Source organism: Populus trichocarpa, chromosome 3 (assembly GCF_000002775.5).
Source record: "Populus trichocarpa isolate Nisqually-1 chromosome 3, P.trichocarpa_v4.1, whole genome shotgun sequence".
Taxonomy (NCBI): domain Eukaryota; kingdom Viridiplantae; phylum Streptophyta; class Magnoliopsida; order Malpighiales; family Salicaceae; genus Populus; species Populus trichocarpa.
In genome coordinates, this window is record NC_037287.2 from 18,587,247 (window position 1) to 18,609,545 (window position 22,299).

Genomic DNA, 22,299 nt, shown 5'->3' on the forward strand with positions numbered 1-22,299 from the left:
AATAAAGTGAAAGTGTTTCGAAACTTCTAATCTCTCGCTTTTGGAACCTTTGAGATTTGGATTCTTTACCTGATCAGACGAAACTCATAAAAGGGAAAGAGAGAAGGAATCGATTCTTTCATATGATGCCAAATATTCATGTCATGATATGTGCAAAATCTTTCTTTCCTCTTTTGCTGTGCTGTGCACATATGGCATAATTGGCTTATGCCTTGGATCATAGACAACGTGGATGGATGGTATTCATCTCCACTCACACTACTTTAGATTATGTATATGATTAGATTGGGAAAAATAATCAAGAAGGTGATTAATTAAGTAGAATTAGCAAATAGAAACTGCTGCTGCTGCATTTTGATGTTTCTTTAATTTCAGCAGAACTCTCATGTTGAATCTACATAACAGAACTCCATGGATCCTCTATCTAGCAACTCCTCTATCATTTGCTCTATATGGTGATCTTCAAGTGACTTAAAATGTTCTTGATGGTCATCGTTCCCCGCTTGACTCCCCCCCCCAACCCAATTCCCCTCCTGCCATTTCGAGCCGTTTTCGACAGTTTTTCCGGCAATGCCATGGCTAGTGCCAAAACTGGTGCATTGTGCATCATGTGACTGTTTTGTTACATTTTTCTTGGTTGCTTGTAGAGAAGTCATGTGACATTTATGTAGCTTGGCTGCCAAGGTAGCTGAGAGAAGCTTTGACGATGATGATTGGGGTTCGTTGGGGTTGTGAGGGAAATTTGTACGTGCTTTTGGCCCGCACATTAGCCTTGCCGCCTCGTCGTATGCCCGTGCCGCGTCCTCGGCCGTTTCGAATGTGCCTAACCATATTCTAGTCTTCCTGCAGCCCAAAATAAACACGAAACGTTTCATCTTAGTACAAGAATTAAAACAGTTCGAAACTCGCTCAAGACTCTCATTAGTGCAGAAAAACAACATAAAAGATCTGGGATTCGTGTGTGTTCCTGTAAAAAAAAACGTTTCTTAAAGTTTTCTTTTGGACATGTAAAGAAACCTTTCTTTTGATGAAAGAAAGAGCTAGAAACGTCTCAAGAAAGTGGAATTACAGGAGAGGATGGCGAATTTCTGAAACCCAAGAACCCCAGTGCCTTTGACGGACGCCACGATATCGCTGTTGTGGTCTAGTCATGGTGCTTGAGATAAGAAACGTTCAAATGATTTAGAAGTCTGATGAGTGTGAAATGTTCTAAAAGAAGCTTGTAAGAGCGTATGAGGAGAGGGATTGAGATTGAGAGTGGCAGAGCCATGGAGGTTTATATAAGGGCCCTTTGCGGCCATAAATTAGCTGGTGGGCCCATGAGGGTCACTGCCACCCTTTCGGTCTTTCCTTCTCTTCTGGTTAAAATCAGGTTCCATAACATTTTCACACCTGAATCATTGAGGTTGTGGTGAGATAAGACTTCACTTACTAATTTGGTCTATTTTGTCCTCATATTATCATCTATTAAGTAAATTAAGGACTGTTATTTTACAGATAAAAATATAGAAAAAAAAAACATTTAATGATGCATCATATTAGAGTGGGCACTACTGGATAAATAATTGTTTTGTCCTGTGTGTTTTGGATTGGACTGGATTGGACTGAATAATTTATTTTATTTAGTATTTGCTAGACATTAGACGAGACTCGGCTGATCCAATGTCTAGATCATTCCGAGTTTAAAAAAATAAAAGAAGGATTGATCTGACCTGACCCGATCAAAGACTCGAGTCAACCTGCAACCTGGTCGTCCCAGGATAAACCACGGATAAAAAATTCATTGAATCTTTTTTATGTTTCCTGGTCAAAATAAGGTTGTTTTAATTTTTTTTTAATTTGGGTCAACTTAGGTTGGCCCTTCCAAGCCGGGACTCGAGCTTTACCCTAAGTCGACTCCCGGGTAAGATTTTAAAACTATGATAATAACCATTTTTATCTTTATATTGATTCTGTTTAATGGTCAACTCAACCTATAACCCGAGTCTGGTCCCGAGTACACCCCTAAATCAAGTTTTAAAACTATGTTAACAACTATTTTTATCCTTACGTTGACTCAGGTTAATGGTCATCCTGACCCATGACCCAATCCTAGCTCCGGGTTAACCCCAAGTCGAGTTTTAAAATTATGACAATAACCAATTTTATCCTTACGTTGACCTATGTCAATGATCAACCCGATCCAATAATTATTGTTATCCTTATATTGACTTAGATCAATGGTCAACCCGACCCGTGACTCGCGCTTGACCCCAATTTAACCAATGAGTCAGGTTCTAAAACTATGATAATAACTTTTCTTATCCTTATGTTGACCCTGGTCAATGGTCAACCTAGCTCGTGACTCGAGTCTAGCTCCGGGTTAGCTCCTAGTCGAGTTTTAAAATTATAATAACAACTATTTTTATTATTGTGTTGACCTGGGTCAACTAGATTAACCCTTACGCAGAGAATTAGACAAGCTTCTCTTACCTTTTTTAGCGGTTATTCAGCAAACCAAACACTACTTTAATATTGTTTAGAAAGACAACATTGATTTAAAAATTTTATGTTATATCAGTTTGAGTTGTTAAAACAACAACATCGAATGATGTGTCATCTATTTTTTTAATTATTTTTTATTTATATCACAATTAATTTTTTTCCTGCGTTAAATTCAAGAATATACTATGAGTGACACAACAAATAAGTGTTCGAGGATACAATACACAAAATTGATAGTGCATGTCTTATTCTTTCACAGTCTCAATAATTTAGGTGTCAAATAAATGTAATTAAACCCTTAAAAAATCATCATCCCATGGGTAAAAAGAGTTTTTGCCAGCCCTTTTTGGTAGCTTTCCAGGCGAATTTCAGAACCCACAAAATCATACAGCAAACAGAAGCCCATAATTAGCACGAGCCTGGAATTATGTTATTCTATCGTGCACATTGCTAGAACCTGTATGAATATGTGCTTTCAATGACAGATTAATTATGTGGGCACGGACCTTCACATTGAACAATAATAACAATACGGCTTGTTTTTTTTAGCTTAGTAAATTAATAGCATCTATTTTGATACTTCTAGACCTCCCAAGGCATAAATTTCCCGAGCACAATTCAGGTGACTGTATCTTCCATTAAAGAGGTCAGTGGAGCAACAGTATACGTGCCTGCCTTTCTTTACTCCCAGGTCTCTTCACAATCAGCATATTTCACCTCAAAATCTACACCACCCAGATGTCTGTTTTTAATGGGGTAGTTTGAGGGACGGTATTTTTTAAAAATTTAATTTTTTTAATTTAAAATTATATTTTTATATTTTTCAAATAGTTTTAATGTGCTATATTAAAAAATAATTTTTTAAAATAAAATATATATTATTTTAATATATTTTTAAATAAAATACACTTACCACGATGACTATAACTCACAACCACCCAAGATCTGCCATACATTAGTTAGGTGAAGACAGAAACCATGTCTGATGTATTGTTCAAGCCCATGCCCTGTCTCTCTCTCAGGCTTGTAGGCTAGCAGCTGCTATTTTTGACCGTAATGATTTTGCTGCATTAGGCAATCCAAGTGATGCGAAACATATAAGATCGATTTAGACGTCAATCGTCTGCCCATCTGCATGCTTCACTCACGATGTGTTGTTAGGTCACACCCACATGCAGATGCTATTTTTGTTGTGCAACTACCACTTAGATTGCCCAAAGGAAAAGGAGCTCCTGCGTTGGAGATCAAATATGGAGCTGAGATGATACCTTACATCATATTTCTTGGAACTTTTCACAAGATGATGGACGATTTTGCATAGATTCGGGGGAAATGATTTGCTACTACGTGCGTAATGTCTATCAATCGATTCATATACTTTGAATTTATTTATTATGTATTGAATCGGAAAGGCCAAAAGTGGATTCCGTAAGCCAATAATTAATTCCCACATAAATGCAATATAGAAGGGCGTACTGTACGCTTGGTTCAAGAAGTCCCTGTGATTTTGATTTATGATCTTAGAAAATGTAATTGCATCCTTGATTTTTCAATTCAAGATTAATCCAATCCCTCTCTCTACCCATTATTGAAGTTTTTGTTTGTTAAAGAATTAATTGAATTCAAAAGCTTAAGTTATTAAGCGATCAGTCTCAAGATATGATTCATATTATTCTTTAACACATCCTTCTCAAGTAAAAGTCTTATGAGTCTGAAACTTGCATAGACTCATATTTGTTTGTGTTTAATTTTTATCAAATAAATAGGAATGATAAGATTCAAACTTGTAACTGTTTGGTGATACATATCAGAGAACCAATTCAACTCTAAAAATTAAATTATTAGGTAACGTCCAAGATATTTGAAGACAACTTTCTGATCATAATAGTATACGCATTGATTGGTTGAGAAGTTTGATCATTGAGCATTATCTGGGACACAAGTCATGAATCATGGATGCTAGCTAGCAAGGTGTGATAGTCAAATATCCATATATACATACAAGGCCTGGTGTGTAAAGTATTATAAACTAAAAACCGCGTGGCTTCATTGAAGATGTTGAAGAGAAGCCCTTACTGGACACAATATATATAGAGGGTTCTCACAAAGCATAATAGAAAACGATAGCTAGGCCTCCAGATCTTCATGATCTGGAGTGTCTCTGTCTGTATGCGAGCTGGTAAAGCATATATAGAAATCAACAACAATGGAGAAATCCCATGAAGAAAATTGTTTCCAACCACTCTCTGAAGGGCGATTGGCGTAGGTGATCAAGGTGATCTCTTTTTGTTGCAAGCTTTTGGAACAAGAATTAAACATTCCAACATGCAAATCTACAAAAGAAAGAGACGGAACAAGTATGGTAAAAATTTCAACATCTATAGCAGAACATGTCCACCTAAAGACTTGGGATTTTACAAGGCAACAAGCTTGGAAAGGAGCCCCGTTCGCGACTTGGAGAAAAAGTAAAGATAACGCGTGCTGTGATAATCATACACAAGTCCAAAAAACAGGAGGGAACAAAAAAATAAAGGTGATATTTTCTATGTAGGGAACAGCTCTGTCTTTTGTATACATGGCATTATAATTTATATGTTCCTTTCTTGACATTTACTCAAGCAATGAACAAGACTGCTGTCATGCACTTGAATTGTAATCTTGCATGCAATTCCAAGCCTTCACAGAAAGCTTGATGGAGGATCAGTGGGCCCATCCCCACTGCAATATTACACTCCAACATTGAGCTTGTTTTGCCCACTCATGACATTGTTTTTGTTGTTATTAACTCTTCTTTAGTGTCAAAACTTTCACAAATTCAAATCTCACTCATGACATTGTTTTTGTTCTTCAACAACAATTGTTTTTTTTTTTTTTTTGTTTTTTTTTTTAATATTTAAGCAATCATCTTTATATTTAATCAGCCATTTGATACGCATGGAGGTTAGAATCCACCGCTTATCGCTTGTCATGACTGCTTGCATGAAATCTTATCATAATAATTTATTTGCATGCGTATCAATTTGCATTATCCCTGATGTTCATATCAATTTGTCCCATTCCCATGAAATTAATTGTTGTATTTAATGTAAAAAGAAATCCAAGCTTCGATATAGAAACAAAATTAGCAACGCTCCTCATCTTCAAAAATCTCATTCCAGAATCGCTGTCGGGATCCAGAGATCTTTGTAGCCTGCAATTCAGCACTTCAAATTTGACCATCGTGAAGCTCTCCAGTCATACAAGACTTTACTACATTTCTGTGTACTGTTTAACAGGACAGATCACGAAAGATTTGCTGTTGATTTTCTCCCCATGAGGAAATGTAAGAAGATTTCCATCATAAACCTTCTGTCAATGACTATAAAGATTTATCTAATTTGGTTAAATACCAAAACAAAACTACGTACCCACCAAAAAAAAAAAAAATGTCAACAAACATGGCATGCACTACTATATAACAGGACCGCTATATGGGACCTAAAGCTAGGAAAATCATTCATCTACATGAACTCTTGTCACTAATCCAAACTCTATTGACAACTCGTGTCTCGGTTAATAATAAAAAAAAAAAGGGCCATTTTTTCTCTGCCCGGCCTTTCTGAGACACTTCACCTTCTAGTCGTCCCTCCAGCCCTTGGCTTTCCTTTGACTTCAGATTCCTGTAGTTTAAAAAACACCATTGCATTGCATGATGCCCGTTTACTATGGGAATGCTCAAGTAAAAGTAATACAAGACTCGAACTCAAATTAATTCACTTGTACCTGTGGTAAATGCAGATAGATGTAGGTCTTAGCTGTCGCTGGGTTGTGATTTTCAGCACCCTTGCTCCAATCATAACACACCTACAGAAAGTTGAATGAAGAATCGGTGTTATTATGCGTAATGCTTAGAGAATCTATTCAATGCAGTTAATAAGACCTCTAGTAATTATTGTCCCTCTTCAAAGAGACAGTGATCATTGGAAGGAATATAATCACAGGTTATAGAAACCAGAAAACGGTGCATACCGAGTATGCAAAAATCGAGCCGTCGTTATTGAATGCACTGCAGGGTATTGGTAGAGGGCATCTTAACATGGCCTGAAATTCAGATAAAAATGTTATAAAACTAGTCTAAAAAAAAAAAAAAACAACAAGAAAAATAGTTGAAATGAAAGATCTGGAGATAACCTTGAGTCTCTGCTTGCTATCTTTGTCCCAAAAATTAAAAGAACCATCAGATCCAGCAGTTGCAAAAGTATGATGCACCTAAAAAAAGCAAGATGTATACATGTTATGAAGTAGGCATGACCTAAAATGCACATATTTTAAGGGTCAATAAACCAGTTTAAAAATAATGGGTATGCAAGAAAGAGATTATATGTTCAATAGTAATACATGCACTGATCAGAGAAATCTCCTAACACTGATCATCTCTACCACAGTTCTCTTGCTACTGATGTCACCAAGGAAACCCGTTATTTCTAAAAAGATTCTACAGTACACACGCACAAAAAAAACAGAGTATATAGAAAGCAGGAGCAAATATATGCCACGAGACTTGATGGTGCAAGGTAGAAAATGAGGCCTGCAATAATATAGTATCGCTATGGAGCTACCATCCAGCTCAAGTCAATGTATGGTATCTTTGCTGACACCAATAGAATAACTCAGTCCTCCAGAATAGAAATCCATGTGCACACGAAAAAAGTGAAGTGCTTGAGATATGGAATACAGATGCAACAAGAAGTATAATTTTTCTACATATGGTTTCTTTATATCCCCAACTAGTTTGAGATTGAGGCTTGGTTGCTGTTGCTGCATGGTTTCTTTATATGCCATAACAAGTTCCATATTCCAAGCAATTGGATGAGTATTGCTTTAGTTCAAATGACAACTTTTCTGGTTAAAGATTTTCTCTGACAATAAAACTATAGTTCTATAAAACTAATGCTGCTGATATCAAGATTTTCTCTAAAAATAACATGCTACCACATACATCCAGTGACAGCAAAGTGATATTAAGAATAGTAATAGTAAAACTTACTGGGTGAAAGTTCAAGGAGTTGACTGAGTATATCTCATTGTTATCTCTGTGGCATTTGAAGGTGAAGTTTTTGCTTTGTTGAGCTTCATCCAGATGATGTACACCAACCCTTCCCTCAATTGAACCGACCTATACATAACACAGAACACAATCCGGATAACTAACTACTATCATCAAAGAAATAATATTTTCAATATGAAACAAGAAACAAACCAGTTCCTGCCAAGAAGTATTAAGAGTCCGTAGATGACTAAGGATTGTTAGAACAGGATAACATATTTGAAGAGGAAAATAAGATGAGAAGGAAATACTAATTCTAACCCTACATACCGATAGCATGGAATACCACTCAAAATGCTCTTAAAAGGTACCACAAGTCCAACAAGGAAAACCAAATTTCAAACTACAAATTGAACTTGGAAACTAAGAGAACTATAAGCACAAAGAACAAAAGAAAAATGACAAGAATTCTAAGTCTGAAGCAGCTCCATTTAACAGTTCACAAAATAAACACGTGGTCTACTATTTTTGTTTATCCTTGCTGCAATTTATTATTTCACTGATCACTTGAGTCGTGAGAGTTGAAGAAAGTTTTAGACTTGAACAGCCAAGAATTTATTTATTTGTGCACATATGCTAGTGCCCTTGTGTGTAAATCGCAGAAACTTGGTTGCCTTGGGGGGAATACAAAAGCCAATATAAGTGAGCACATGCCAAGAAGCCTATGTCTACTATTTCTCTATCCTTGCAGAAATTTATTATTCTCCCGATCACATGATTCATGATAAATAGCAAAAGTTGGGACTTAAAACAACAAAAGAACAGATTGAGGATTTTCAGTTTCCGCAAATATGAGTGTGCTCTTGTGTGTGCATTGCACAACGATTAATTCTAGTCACTTGAAACAGGAGGATAAAAAAGTCATTATAAGTGAGCACGTACCAAGAAGCCTTGTTGATCAGGAAAGGCTGCAACACATCTTGTCTGATATTTCAAGGGTGAAGCGATTTTCTTGAACTCAGTCTGTCAGCATTTAAACATTTATCAGAACAGAACTTTCTCTCAAAAAATAAAAAAGCGATTGCTGTAGAACAATAAAAAGCAGAGGATTAGAACCTGAACCAGCAATTACTAAAACTAAAAAATTGTTCCTTGTAATGATTTTCTCCAACTTTTCTGGATAGGATATACAATAATATGGGAAACATCATCTCATCCTAAATGGGTGGAGAACCCAAACATCCTTGAACTCTTTAATCCCCAAAAGTCTAATTTCTGTTGTGCCAGTAAAATGTAAAAAAAGAGAAGTTATAGATAAGACAGGAATTTGAAAATAAAAAACAAAACAAAAAAACAAACCCAAATCCCAGCCTAAAAGGCATCAGGTGTCAGACATAATTTATCAAGTTTTTCTGCATGATCTCATCTCAACCAAAAAGGGAAATGACAAGTAAAAGGACACTTTCAAATACAATTATAGAAACAGGACACAGCCTCACATTAAAAAATGATACTCACACAAACAAACAGTTCACTTGGAAAATAATAGAAATGAAAAATGAAGAACGACAAATAATCTGATTTTTTGAAATGCATCTCAGCGCCACCATGGTATTTGATACCAAGGTCAGTGTGGTAACATAATTTCTTCATCATGGAACAAACAGAAATTAATAAATTTGTTGAACACACTGTTCTACTCCACTTTATGCGCTGTTATATAAAACCAACTTTGTACTCAGGTGTCTACTACTCTGGAGCTATTCTAAAGCAGCACCATCTTAGATCTAAGGCATTTTGAGAAAGAACTGGAAAATACCTCGACAAGCATCTGATAAGTTCAAGCTCACATGCTAAATCATGTCATTTCAATGCTTGTAACTTAATCTACTGTTGTTACAATCACTATTCTAAAATGCTAATGTTGAACATAATTTTTTTTTGGCAGAAAATTAAAAGCAATATAAAATTATGGGGCGGTGAAACAGCACTTCAGTAAAACCAATTAGAAACTCAGGACCATGAGAAACCATTACCTGAGGACTTTGCAGGTTATAAACTATCATGTTTCTGTCTGCGGTGCCAACAACCATCAAAGGATACCGCACCGTCATTGCATAACAGCGCTCACCAAGTTGCTGAGTGTGCACTGGATTTGCCTGCCTTAAATCCCAGTACCTAAACTCAGCCAAAAAAATATGAAAAAGTAGCCAGTGTAATTTTGTTTCAAGTGGTGCATGTAAAAGATAAAGAGCACAAGCTGAACTGAATATAGCAGCATAAATATTACAAGAAACTCCAAAATGTTGGATCATCTCCTAAACCAGTCCTCAAACCCTATGGCCAGTCATGATCACACATGCAATTAGGAACACCTTCAAACTAAACAAACAAATAATATGAACCCAATGAGAAAAGAAGAGATCATTAAATATTGCATTTTATGGTTATTTTTGCTTTTTGCCATGAAGTAACATAACTAACAAAATACTTGGATGCATAATAATGGATTTTCAAAAAACAGAGTATGAAAAAAATGCTAATTTTGAATTCGGCTAATCTAAAAGCCAAAAAAAAAGGAGCCAAACAATTGCTAAGAGAGCAGAATTAGCAGTTTACCGCTGGTCAGAACACCTACTGAGGTATTTAGCTATCATGCAGAGAAACTGTTAAATTAAATGAGCAGTGACATGAAGGAAGGAATCTTACTTCAAGGTTTTGTCCCAACTTCCTGTGGCTAAGCAGTTCATCTCTGGAATCCATGCAATCTCTTTGATAGGGGCGTCATGCATCGCAACAGTTACTGGTTGACCACCAGAGAGCAAAGGCCACATCTTAACTTGCTTGTCACACCCTCCAGAAAAGACGGTCGTTCCATCATCCTTCCAAGTTGAGCACAACACCTTCAATATCAATATAAAAAAGGTATAAACAGAGTTAGAATCACAGGGATTTAAGAATATCAGTATCAATAAATGACATTGTAAACAAAAAAAAAACTTGATAATTACTGGTTGGTCATGGGATATCGAAGCCTTGGCAACACTGCCTACATTGGTCCCATTCCTTGTAATTTCCCAACATCGTACCTACAAAATTTTTCAAACAGCTCATGTATGAATTCTAAACTTTGAGAACAATTGAAATAAATAGCAAACAAACTAACAGAAGGAAAGTAACGAAATTTTGGAAAAGAAGGGTTGTGTTTACTTGTTTTCAGTTTTCCAAAAAAAATGTTTGCTAACTGAATATGAAAATTGTTTTTTGTTTAGAAAACACATGTTTTCTAATTCTCCACTTTTATAGAAAATCAGAAAACACCAAAATAATTGTTTTCCATATTCTCCACTATAAAAATAAGAACTTTGTTTGGTTCATTTAATGTTTTAGGTCATTCCATGAATAATTTTTCATTTAAGCCAATCAAGTCTCTTGTTTTTTTCATTTTCAAAAATTTGTATTTAAAACATTTTTCCTAAGCTTTCCATGAAAATATCTTTTTAGAATGAACAAGAAAAAAACAACAAAACTAGAGATGGAAATAAAAAAAATAATAAAACTATTTTCTATAAATAAAAACAACCAGATGTCTACGAAAACTAAAATTAACATCAAAAATTAAAATATCAAAATAATTATGTTAACTGAATCGCTCGCTTTTAACAAACATCAATTCATCAATCAACTCTCTTAGCAAATTTTAAAGAACATAAAAACGAGATAGTGAAACCTAACACATTATACAAACCTGATTGTCCCAAGAAGTCGCAACTAAAAAATTGGCTTTGGGACTGAAAGAGAGACTCGAAACTGAGTCACTGGGAGGATGCGAAACCTGTACTCAAATTAGGCATAAGAAAGAGAGAGAGAGAAAGAAAATAGTTGCTAAATTCCAAAACCAATTACACATAAGATACCAACATTTCAATGAAATAGTACTTGGACTTGATCACTACGCATAAATAAATAAGACTGAATAAAAAATAAATCAAAGTGTCAAAACAGCTAAATTATGTGTGAAATCTAATTTTTGCTACTATATTTACATTATTAGCACAGATCTTCGATTGAACTAAATACATAATCAAGCTAGAAGAAAAAAGAAAAAACGCGTAAAAATTCATCCTAAACAAATCATTATAAGCAAGCAAAATACACAGATGAGGACGTGAATTAAGTACTAAAAACAATAATAGAAAACATTTGGTGAAAAGGAATTACCTCGATGGATTTATTAGGGTTTGTATTAGCAGTCGCGGCAGCACCAAAAGCAGACATTCCTACCTGCAATAAATAAATGAATAAATATAAAAAAGAATTCTATCAGAAGCTGAAAGAAAAGGTGAAAAGTAAAGATTCAAAAAATCTGTAATGAGCAGGGGAGGAGGAGATGCAGGGAGTGTAGAATTACAAGAGAGTGTGGAATGTAGGAGGAGATGCAGGCAGGAGGGGGTTTAAAAGTAGAGGGGGAAAGAAAGGTGATGCAATTGTAGGGTGACTTGTCGCTCTGTGTGACTGCTAATATATGAGCTTGAAAGGGAGAAGGACGAGCTGCGTTGTACGGACTCTGGGTGGTGACCGAGCCAGTTGCGTCGGAGGGGCCCTGGACGGTTAGTCCACCGTTTGGGCTGGGTCTATCGGGCCTTGTTTTAAGCCTTATGGAAGTGATAGAGAAGGCTTACAATTGGGGTGTGTTGTGCTTTGAATTCCGTGGGTCCTTTATTAGTTTTAGAATCAAACACTTTGATCCCATCCAGATGAGTATCAATAATATGTCCTCCTTTTTTTCTTTTAGGGGCGAAATTGATATTGTATACAAAGTTTAAGGACCTCGAATTGAATTTATCTGGCATTTTTATATGGAAAAACTACTTTGAGAAGACAAACTCGTTAACACAGAGATTCATTGAATTTCTTAGTGGCTGAAATGCGGCCACTCGAGGATTTTTCCTTTCTTTAAACATGAAAAAAATAAAATTTTATTCCAAAACACATGAGTTATTAAAATAATAAAAACCAAATTATAGAATGTTACCAAAATTTTGAATATGTACCCGTAATGGAGCGTGGGCAATGAAACAAATATATATTATAAATAAGTAATGTATTTTTAGTACAATGCAAAATTTACCCATTTGAATTTTGAAAGAATAAAACAATTTGTTTTTCAAATTTACCCCAAATCTTCATGCATGTCCTGATCGGATCCCTCCATTTATCAATTGTCCTGATTAAATCTCTCGCTTATTCAGATCATTATCAATCAACCCCTGTCATGATGTTAGATTAATAAGGTCATTCTTTCAATCAAATTTTGACTCGAAAATTGGGCTTGCAATTTCTTTTTTTTTTCTTGCAAGATTTCGATTTCATTTGGGGTTTACAAAATACTCTCATAGTTTCTTTGATGAGTTCTCAATGGGAGAAAAAAATACAAATTCAAATTTTATATATAAATTTAATTAGAAAAGTGATAGCCCTCAAGAAAAAAATTATGATATACAGAGAGTAATAGTGACATATATTTATTTATTTTCTAGATCTATTTTTTTAAAAAATATATAACTATAAAAAAATTTAGATGAAGATATTCTTATTATTTTTAGAAATTATAAGTTTCATCTTTTTTTTTGTCTGTTTTTTAAATAAATATAAAAAATAATTAATTACTTACTGAAGATCATAAAATTTCCTGCCTCCTCGGAGTCCATTTATGAATATAAAACACAATAATCTAATTATTTGTAAATAGTTTCATAAAAGAATTCTTTGTACATGGTGTTCAAATAAGATAAATGACTACTTTATTATTTAATTTAACGTGAAGTAACATATGAAAATATTTTTTTCTTAAAAATTAATTATTTTATACTATACTGTTTAGTTTTTATTTGTTTCATAAATAAAATTATTCTTTTTTATTAAAATATTTGTTTTATTTAATTGAGCATAATACGCAACTCTTTTTTTTTGTGTGTGGTTAACTTGTTTATGGGACAAATGCATTCCAAGCGGTGTTTAACTATTTTTATTTTTTATTTTAAATTAATATTTTTCAGTGTTATAATATTATTTTTATATTCTATATTAAAAATAAATTTTAAAAAATAAAAAAATTATTTTAATATATTTTTAAATAAAAAATATTTTAAAAACAACTCATTCCGCAATCTCAAGTATACGAAGAAGGAAAACACATGAATAGACGAAAACAGTGTCGTTTCTTTTGGCTACCTCTCTAGTTCCTCGCAGTTTCTTTTCCCTCCCTTTGTTTCCCTTTACTCTGCATCCACAGTGCAGCTTCCATTAGCCCGAGTAGATCCCTTCTTTTAAGCCACCCTAGACCGGAACTTCCGGTTAACCTCCGCTCCCATACCAAAAAACCGAAAGCCTTTACTCTGCTAATTTACTCTCTCTGCTCCTGTCATGGCGTCTCCTTCTCTCCTCCCGGTTGCCGGTAACTCTCTAATCCCTCATGAAAATCTCTCTTGCTTTGAATCTATCGCTCTCAGTATCCGGTACTCTGTTTTGATCATCTGTGCTGCTCTTTGAGAGTAACGAAGTAGCTAAATATTGGGAAAAGATGAACTCGTTTTGCTTGTTTAAGGTGTTAATTGGTGTTTTGCGGGTGATAAAAGTGAAAAGTAGAGTATTGGGTTTCATTTTATCCATTTTATTTCAATTTGAATCTACTGGGATTTGTTTGACATTGCATATAACCTGTTCGATCATATGCCTCCATGGGTTTTGTACTTTTTTCTTTTTAATCTAAGAACGTGTTTTATTATTTAGCTTCCCTATTTTGTGGAAATTGACTAATATCTGGCACCTTCTTCAATAATGAAAATGTGTTTTGTATTATTTTATCAGGGAGTTCAAATGAGATTCCAAGTATAAGAAGCAATCTTTCTTTTGGCACTTCATGTGAACTTGATTTTGAAGTAGAAACTTTAAATTCAGAGGGTCAATACAAGAAAAGAAGAACGTCTCTAAAAAGTGAGCCACGGTGCGAGGATTTCAGAATGGTCGAAGCTTTGTTGCCCACATTGCGTTCAGTAGATTATTATATGGAACCTTGTTTGATGGACCTGGCTGCTGGGGAAGTTGTGGATCCTGGATATTGCAGTCGGGTCCTGGATTTCACTGTTGGAAGGTTTGGTTATGGACGTGTTAAGTTTCTCGGGAAGACTGATGTTAGGAGGTTAAATTTAGATCAGATTGTGAAGTTTAATAGGCATGAAGTAATTGTATATGAAGATGAAAATGCTAAGCCTATGGTTGGTCAGGGCCTTAATAAGCCCGCTGAAGTTTCTTTGACTTTAAAACTAAAATTGTTGGATTTTAACAAGGGACGAATCAATGACGTGGTAGAGAAATTGAGGGAGAGTATGGAGAGACAGGGAGCTGAATTTATTTCATTTGATCCTGTAATTGGAGAATGGAAGTTCTTGGTTTGCCATTTTAGCAGATTTGGATTGAGTGGCGATGATGAAGAAGATATCACAATGGATGATGCGGCAGAAGTTCAAGATCCTGCTGAGATGAAAGGTGGTGAGATTGTTGATATGGATGAAGAAACCCCAGAAGAAGTAGAAGCTAATGAACCAGTTCTTTATCATTCTCTTCCTGCACATCTTGGTCTTGACCCAGTAAGAATGAATGAAATGAGGACATGGATGTTTCCTGATGATGAAGAAGAAGTTGTTGAGGATTTGATTGGTCTACGTCAGAAATTTCCTTACAATAAAGAAAGCATTGGGTCTCCTCTACAGAATTCCACTCAGAGGATGAGCCATAGAGCTAGTTCGCCTGTCATGAGGAAAACACCTTTAGCACTGCTTGAGTACAAACCTGGCAGTTTCGATTCCAGCTCCCCCGGAACCATTCTGTTGGCCCAACAACATAAGGGCCTGACTTCAAAGATGATGAAGGGAGTAGGCTTTACGCTGAACCTGGAGCATGAAACACCAATAAGTGGAAGCCATTCTTGCAACGTTGTTGATGCAGGTTTATTCATGGGCCGTTCCTTTCGTGTTGGTTGGGGCCCAAATGGAGTCCTTGTTCATTCTGGTGCTCCAGTTGGAGGTAATAATTCTCAGAGGTTTCTATCTTCTATTATCCATGTAGAGAAGGTCGCGCTTGACAAAGTGGTCAGAGATGAAAATAATAAATCCAGAAAGGAACTAGTTGACTTTTCTTTTGACTCACCTTTGAATCTCCACAAGGCAATAAACCGGGAAACAAAAGAAGTTGAGATAGGTTCATTTAAACTGAAGCTTCAAAAAGTTGTTTCTAATCGCTTAATGCTTTCAGAAATTTGTCGGAGTTATATAGACATTGTTGAGAGGCAGCTGGAGGTTCCATGGCTTTCATCCTCTGCGCGATTGGTTTTGATGCACCAAGTAATGATCTGGGAGTTGATAAAAGTACTTTTTTCTGAAAGGGAAAATAGTGGACAGTCAAAATCTGTGGGTGCTGACAATGAGGAAGATATGATGCAGGATTTGAAAGAAAGTTCTTTGGAAGTTGACCAAGAAGCACTTCCTCTTATACGGAGAGCAGAGTTCAGTTGTTGGCTGCAAGAAAGTGTTTGCCATCGTGTCCAAGATGAAGTGAGCTCCTTGAATGAATCCAGTTATCTAGAACACATTTTCTTACTTCTGACCGGAAGACAACTGGATGCAGCTGTGGAAATGGCTGCTTCTAGAGGGGATGTAAGACTGGCATGTTTGTTGAGTCAGGCTGGTGGATTGAATCATGCTGACATTGCACGGCAGCTTGATCTTTGGAGGTCAAATGGCCTGGACTTCAATTTCATTGAGAAGGAGAGAGTAAGACTTTATGAGTTGCTTTCTGGCAATATTCATGGTGCTTTGCATGATTTAAAAATTGATTGGAAGAGGTTCTTAGGGTTACTGATGTGGTATCAAATGCCACCTCACACGCCATTGCCCATCATTTTTCAAACCTATCAGCTCCTTTTTGTCAATGGTAAGGCCCCATATCCTCTCCCAATTTATATTGATGAAGGGCCAGTAGATGCAGATGTGCATTTTTCAGAGAAACACTTTGATCTCTCATACTATCTCATGCTTCTTCATGCTAATGGCGAGGGTGAATTTAGCGCTTTGAAGACCATGCTTAGTGCCTTCTCATCAACACATGATCCACTTGATTATCATATGATCTGGCATCAGCGAGCGGTGTTAGAAGCAGTTGGCATTTTCACTTCTAAGGATCTACAAGTTCTAGACATGGGACTTGTTTCTCAGCTCCTGTGTATTGGGCAGTGCCATTGGGCCATATATGTGGTCCTTCACATGCCTCAGTGTGATGATTATCCATATCTCCATGCTACTGTTATCCGAGAAATTTTGTTTCAATACTGTGAAACATGGTGTTCTGATGAATCACAACAACGATTTATTGAGAACCTTGACATTCCATTATCATGGTTGCACGAAGCTATGGTATGCTTTTGATTCTTTCACAGTTCTATTACTGTTTTCATTGCATATCTCAAACCTTTCAGTTTGCTCTTTATATTGCACTCTTGAGTTACTGCATTTGATGTTACAACTGGTTTCATATATGGACACACTTACTGCACCGGTAACAATTCATTAAAAACCTCACAAGGAGGTTGCCCTTTATGAAGTCTCTGATTTCCATATTTCATTCCCACAAAAGTACTTGTATTTCTCTCTCTGTCTCTTTCCACACACCATGTCAAACATCAACCAGTATCTTTTATAGCAGCAAAATTTGTCCTCTAGGGCTCCACCCACTGACTTAATAAGCATCAAAATTCATATGGGTTCAGCTGAATTAAATTTTTTGTTATGTGGCGATATGATACAAATTTTCTGCTGTTTTTCTGTTTTAGCATGTATGACATTGATGGATATAAACTTTCTGCATTACCCGTGCTGAGGATTAGTATTGGTTGACTAATTTTCAACTTGAATTTTTTTTTTTGGAACTATTAGCAAATTTAATATCTGCCAACTGATTTTCTGATTCCATTTTGGTGAGGAATAGCAAAGTGAATTTCTTATCCCTTATAAAACTTCTCTTTATTGTCCTGGTTGACACATTACATCACATGCAATGCAGGCGGTTTATTTCAGTTACCACGGGGATCTCTCAAAGGCCCTTGAGCACTATCTTGAATGTGCAAATTGGCAAAAGGCTCATTCTATTTTTGTAACTTCAGTTGCTCATAAATTATTTTTGTCAGGTATAAGCTTTTCTTTATAATACTAATTAGCACATGCTGTATTTATCAATCATTTGGAAGCCCCTTGTAGAAGGGAAAAAAAACTTCCGTTTTTTTTGGGCTATATGTAATATGTTCATGATTCAGATTTCTATGGTCTACAACAAAGAAATTACATAATTTTTGGGCTACATGTAATTTCTTTTCACATTCAATTTGATGCAGCTGACCACTCAGAGATTTGGAGGCTTGCAATTGCAATGGAGGATCATAAATCTGAAATTGCAAATTGGGACCTGGGAGCTGGAATTTACATATCATTCTATTCGATAAAAAATTCATTTCAGGATGACACCAGTACCATGAGTGAACTGGTAAGGAAACTTGGCTCATATATTAATTCCGTGGATCTTAGCACGCATTTTGTACATCATTATCAGCATGCAAAGTGGTCATTGCTTAATGAATTGTACTCACGACAACAGTTTATTCCTTAAGCTGTGCTGATGCTATCAGTTGTAAATGAGAACTGCCTTTATTGTTGTGTCAAAGCAAACCCTCCCCCACCCATCCACCCAACAAAACTGGTGTTGATCTGAGTTTTTTGGTTAATGGAAACTAATGGCTTGTTCACTTTGAGTTGGTATTCTATTGCCCTTTTTTGGCTTGCTGTCCCAAATCAAGACGCCTTGTTTTCCTCTATAATTGAGCACTATTGAACGCTTGCTATCTTTCGCAGGATTCTATCGAGAGCAAAAATTCTGCCTGCAGAGACTTCCTTGATCATCTTAAGGACTCTTTAGATGTTTTGCGGGACCAATTACCAATGGATGCAAGGTATCTTTTTTTTTAGTTTAATTTCTTGGAAACAAATGTGTTTTGACTAATAATTGTCAGCCTCATTTTAGTCATCTTTCACATCTTGAGATCATCCATGTGACCTTGTAGAAAACAAATTATCTTTACTGTTGTTTATGGTAAAAAGCGTCTTTACCCTTTGATATTTTGGTAGCATGTGTTTTATTGAGATTTTTTTGAATCGTTTCAATCAGCACCTGTTTCATCTAGATTTTTGCGTGTACTTCAAAAATTCCTTCTCCCTTAAAAAATGTCTTGTTGATATATGTAAGCTATGATGTTTTGAAATGCAGTCTCCTTGGGAATCTCGTAGTTCTAGAAGCATTATGCATTATTTGTATGCAACAGTTGGGATTATCTTTTGCTTGGCCTATAGTGGGGAGGGTCAGAAAGACCATAAATTTGGGGACGATAGGTTCCAAGTGTTCTTGTCTCTCTCCTATTTTCCCTACCAACATGGCTTAATGTTTTTTGTGCAGGGTAGCGTATTCAAAGATGGCAGAGGAGATCTCAGAATTGCTTCTATCTGATCCTGATATAAGAGAGGGGTCAACACGAGATGCTCAGTTAAGCTGCTTTGACACTGTTTTGAGAGCTCCAATTCCTGAAGACCTCCGCTCAAATCATTTGCAGGATGCCGTCTCTCTCTTTACATGTTATCTTTCAGAGATGGCTGCCTAGTCTTGATGCTTCTTTGTTCAGATTGCTAGTTTACGATTCGAGCATGTAGAAGTAGTGTTTCACTGTAAGCTTGTACTTGCACTCCCTTCCAGTCTCTCATAATTATAATAGACACACATCAAGTTGCACATGAAGTTCCATGCAAGATATTCTTTCCACCAGCGCTTCCTCGTTGGATGTAAGCTACAACGGCAGCAATGTGAGACACAGGTCAGTGGTCTATGGAAGGTTTTATATGGAGTTTACTTATATGGTTTTAACCAAATTGTTTGGCCGCAAATGTTGCAGTTTGAGATAATCCTCCGTTTTTCTTGGTCCGTCCAAGGCACTTGGAGCTTGTGTAAATTTTTTTTTAAAAATAATCTTCAGTTTGAGATGATTTTTTTGAAACACAAATGAAGAACAAAAGAAAAATGGATCTGATTAAAAACCTTAAATAAAAACACAACTGAGGGATCGTTGATTTTGTGGTTGATTTGTGGGTTATAAGCGTTTCTTCGAATGCCAGGTGGAATTAGACTATATTTTAGTCAGCCACTCCAGTTCACGTACTTCTGGTTTTTTTTAACAGTTTTAATTTCTTTTTTCTTTTGTTACCCTGTGTAAAAATCTTTTGTTAATTATTATACATTATATCATACAGTAGACCTGAAAGGAAGAAAACTGTTTTTTTTTCCTGCGCTTTGCCTCTGTGGATCTATTCAGGTAACTCAACTTTGTTTTGTTTTAATTTTATCATTCTATGTAATGTTTGTGATATTTTATTTTTTGATATTTTATTCTGATCTTGAAAATTTAAAGTTTTTATAAAATTTTATAACTTAATTAAAGTTCACTTTGATTAAATAAGATTTAAATTTGTACTATTAAAAATAATTAAAAGAAGAATGATTGAAATAAAAATGAAAAAAATAATAGAGCTTTGTTTTATTTTCATGCTAAAAGCATAATTTTCATTCTAAAAGTCTTAATTAATGTATCTTTGGTTCTTTATTTTTACATTTTAGTTCTTAAGCTTTAAAAGGAGAGAAAATCATAGAAAAATGAGGGGAAAAAGAAAAAAAACTAATTAACTACATTCTGGCAATAAAAAAAAATCAATCTTAATGAATATTGTTTTATATATATATATATAAATGAGTTCTATTGAAGTGTTTTTGATTTTTTATATCATTAGAAAAAGGCTTAAAAATTTTATTTTATTTGAATTAATTTTGGATTCTCTAACAGATTTAAGAGTTTTTTTAAGGTAGGAAATGAATATATTAAGGAGTTTAGGGTGTTTCTATGGGTTTTTTAAATGAAAAAAAAAAAATATTAGGAAAATGACTTTTTAAGTTTGAAAACTTAAACCCTGATTTTGCGTGACCGGTTACCAATAGATGCAAGGTTTTTTGTTATTTAATTTCTTTGAAAAATGTGTTTTTTTTCCCTTAATATCAACGAGAGGGAAGCACCTTAGAAATTACATACGAATAAACCGAGAAGTTGTCACCCACAAGTGTCAGATAATAAGAAAGAGCCTCTGGAAAATTATGAACACCCAGCTCAAGAGGATGTGCAATTGTGCAGAATTAGCTAACCAATCCGCACATCTGAGAAAACGAACCCGCCAAGGCCATTGCAAGAGAAAGATAATGGAATGAATTAATTGAGAGTTAGGACTCGTTGGCTCATTGTCGGCATTGATCATGTCCACTGCAATCTTAGAGTCCACTTCCAGCTCAACGTTTTGAAACCAGTCATCCCATGCTAAAATCAAGCCTGTGTAAATACCTCAGAGTTCCGCCATTACGACTGAACGGCAGCGAATATTAAATGCAAAACCACCAACCCTCACACCAGCATCATCTCGGATAAGCTCACCAACCGCAGCCAAATCAGTAGCATAAATTAAAGACCCATCCATGTTAACCTTAATAACACCTCTAGCAGGAAAACTCCACGATATCAACAGCTCCTGTTTCTTGGGCAACTGGAGCTAGCTCCAAGTTAATCAAAGAAGACGTGCACCTCATAATATTAGCAGCCATATATAGACTTGAAAACCACCAAAGGATTAGATGGAGGCGAAAAGGAGGGATCAAAGACAGCTGCATTTCGCCAATTCCAGAGTTGCCAGCATGTGCTAACAATTCAAATATCCCAAGAAGCTTCCCCAGAGATCACTGCCCGGGGCAACAGGTTGTAGACAATATTCCGGCCTGTAAACCGAGAGACAGGAAAAGCTGGTAAAACATGAAGAGGTTGACAGCTACTCCAAACCTGCTGAGCGAGAAAAATCATCACGCAAAACATGAAGGATGGATTCACACTCCCCTCTCCTGACGTTCAACAAAAAGTAGGGTCTCACAAGAGAAGTGGGAAAGATCTTTTCTTCTTCTTCTTTTGAGCATGAAACAGTTCTCTAATGAAGGGAAAGGTTTTGATTAATTTACATGCACACAGCAACAGCCCTCCGAGGAAGATACTTATTAACTCAATCTGCCTCGGCGACAATAAGTAGAATTTCGACAGCAGAATCGGTCTCGCTTCTCCCATTCCGTCGACAGCCAAATGGATGGGACTTGGGATTCAAATAAAGCCAAGCATTATACTTTTCTAAACAATTGATGTTTTTATTTACAATTTTTGTTATTGATATTTACTCCCGAGGGATATTTTTGTTCTTTTTATATATAATTTTATGAATAATTGAATTACTTTATTATTCTTGTCATTCAATTTTTTTCTAGCTTTGGCTTTAAGTATTTGGTTGTAATTTCATAAGAGATTTTTTGTTATTGTTGCTTAGTTATAGGGTTATTTTTCGGTTTTGTGCATATAAAAAAAAATTATTGACAAGTGCTCGACACACATGCGGCTAACAATAATAGTTGAAATCAAGCTTTCAACTTTGTAATTTTTTAAATACATCAAAAATTAACTTGAGATCTTATATATTTTTTTAATGCATTTAATATTTTATTATATATAAGCGTTGACTTTGTAATTCATGATTATATTTTTTATTTAATATAAAAAAATATGT

The 22,299-nt window shown here is 35.5% G+C and overlaps 3 protein-coding genes across 3 annotated transcripts; 1 reads left to right on the plus strand and 2 right to left on the minus strand.

The window, feature by feature from the left end:
* Positions 1-280: 280 nt before the first annotated feature.
* LOC7478292 (ethylene-responsive transcription factor ERF003) lies at positions 281-1,261 on the minus strand. Its single transcript, XM_002304681.4, has 2 exons — positions 1,070-1,261; positions 281-843 (listed from the first exon to the last, which is right to left on the minus strand). Exons 1-2 carry the CDS (start codon positions 1,150-1,152, stop codon positions 384-386), a joined length of 543 nt encoding a protein of 180 aa, XP_002304717.1. The 5' UTR covers positions 1,153-1,261; the 3' UTR covers positions 281-383.
* A 4,554-nt stretch (positions 1,262-5,815) lies between these two features.
* On the minus strand, positions 5,816-12,081 carry LOC7478293 (protein RAE1). Its single transcript, XM_002304682.4, has 12 exons — positions 11,922-12,081; positions 11,732-11,794; positions 11,259-11,345; positions 10,522-10,599; positions 10,220-10,413; positions 9,547-9,688; positions 8,453-8,533; positions 7,511-7,639; positions 6,655-6,732; positions 6,493-6,564; positions 6,247-6,327; positions 5,816-6,143 (listed from the first exon to the last, which is right to left on the minus strand). Exons 2-12 carry the CDS (start codon positions 11,786-11,788, stop codon positions 6,093-6,095), a joined length of 1,050 nt encoding a protein of 349 aa, XP_002304718.1. The 5' UTR covers positions 11,789-11,794; positions 11,922-12,081; the 3' UTR covers positions 5,816-6,092.
* Positions 12,082-13,704: 1,623 nt separating this feature from the next.
* Positions 13,705-19,566, plus strand: LOC7478294 (nuclear pore complex protein NUP96). The gene is made up of 6 exons (XM_002303800.4): positions 13,705-13,967; positions 14,381-16,980; positions 17,627-17,750; positions 17,955-18,103; positions 18,469-18,566; positions 19,067-19,566. Exons 1-6 carry the CDS (start codon positions 13,937-13,939, stop codon positions 19,266-19,268), a joined length of 3,204 nt encoding a protein of 1,067 aa, XP_002303836.1. The 5' UTR covers positions 13,705-13,936; the 3' UTR covers positions 19,269-19,566.
* The last annotated feature ends 2,733 nt before the right edge of the window (positions 19,567-22,299 follow it).

Coding starts and splice junctions, on each gene's coding strand:
- LOC7478292 (XM_002304681.4), bottom strand. CDS start 1,152: ATGACTAGACCACAACAGCGATATCGTGGCGTCCGTCAAAGGCACTGG. Junction 844..1,069: donor GAAATTCGCCATCCTCTCCT/GTAATTCCACTT, acceptor TTTGGGCTGCAG/GAAGACTAGAATATGGTTAG.
- LOC7478293 (XM_002304682.4), bottom strand. CDS start 11,788: ATGTCTGCTTTTGGTGCTGCCGCGACTGCTAATACAAACCCTAATAAA. Junction 6,328..6,492: donor GCTCGATTTTTGCATACTCG/GTATGCACCGTT, acceptor AACTTTCTGTAG/GTGTGTTATGATTGGAGCAA. Junction 6,144..6,246: donor TCTATCTGCATTTACCACAG/GTACAAGTGAAT, acceptor TTTAAACTACAG/GAATCTGAAGTCAAAGGAAA.
- LOC7478294 (XM_002303800.4), top strand. CDS start 13,937: ATGGCGTCTCCTTCTCTCCTCCCGGTTGCCG. Junction 18,104..18,468: donor CCAGTACCATGAGTGAACTG/GTAAGGAAACTT, acceptor TATCTTTCGCAG/GATTCTATCGAGAGCAAAAA. Junction 18,567..19,066: donor CAATTACCAATGGATGCAAG/GTATCTTTTTTT, acceptor TTTTTTGTGCAG/GGTAGCGTATTCAAAGATGG.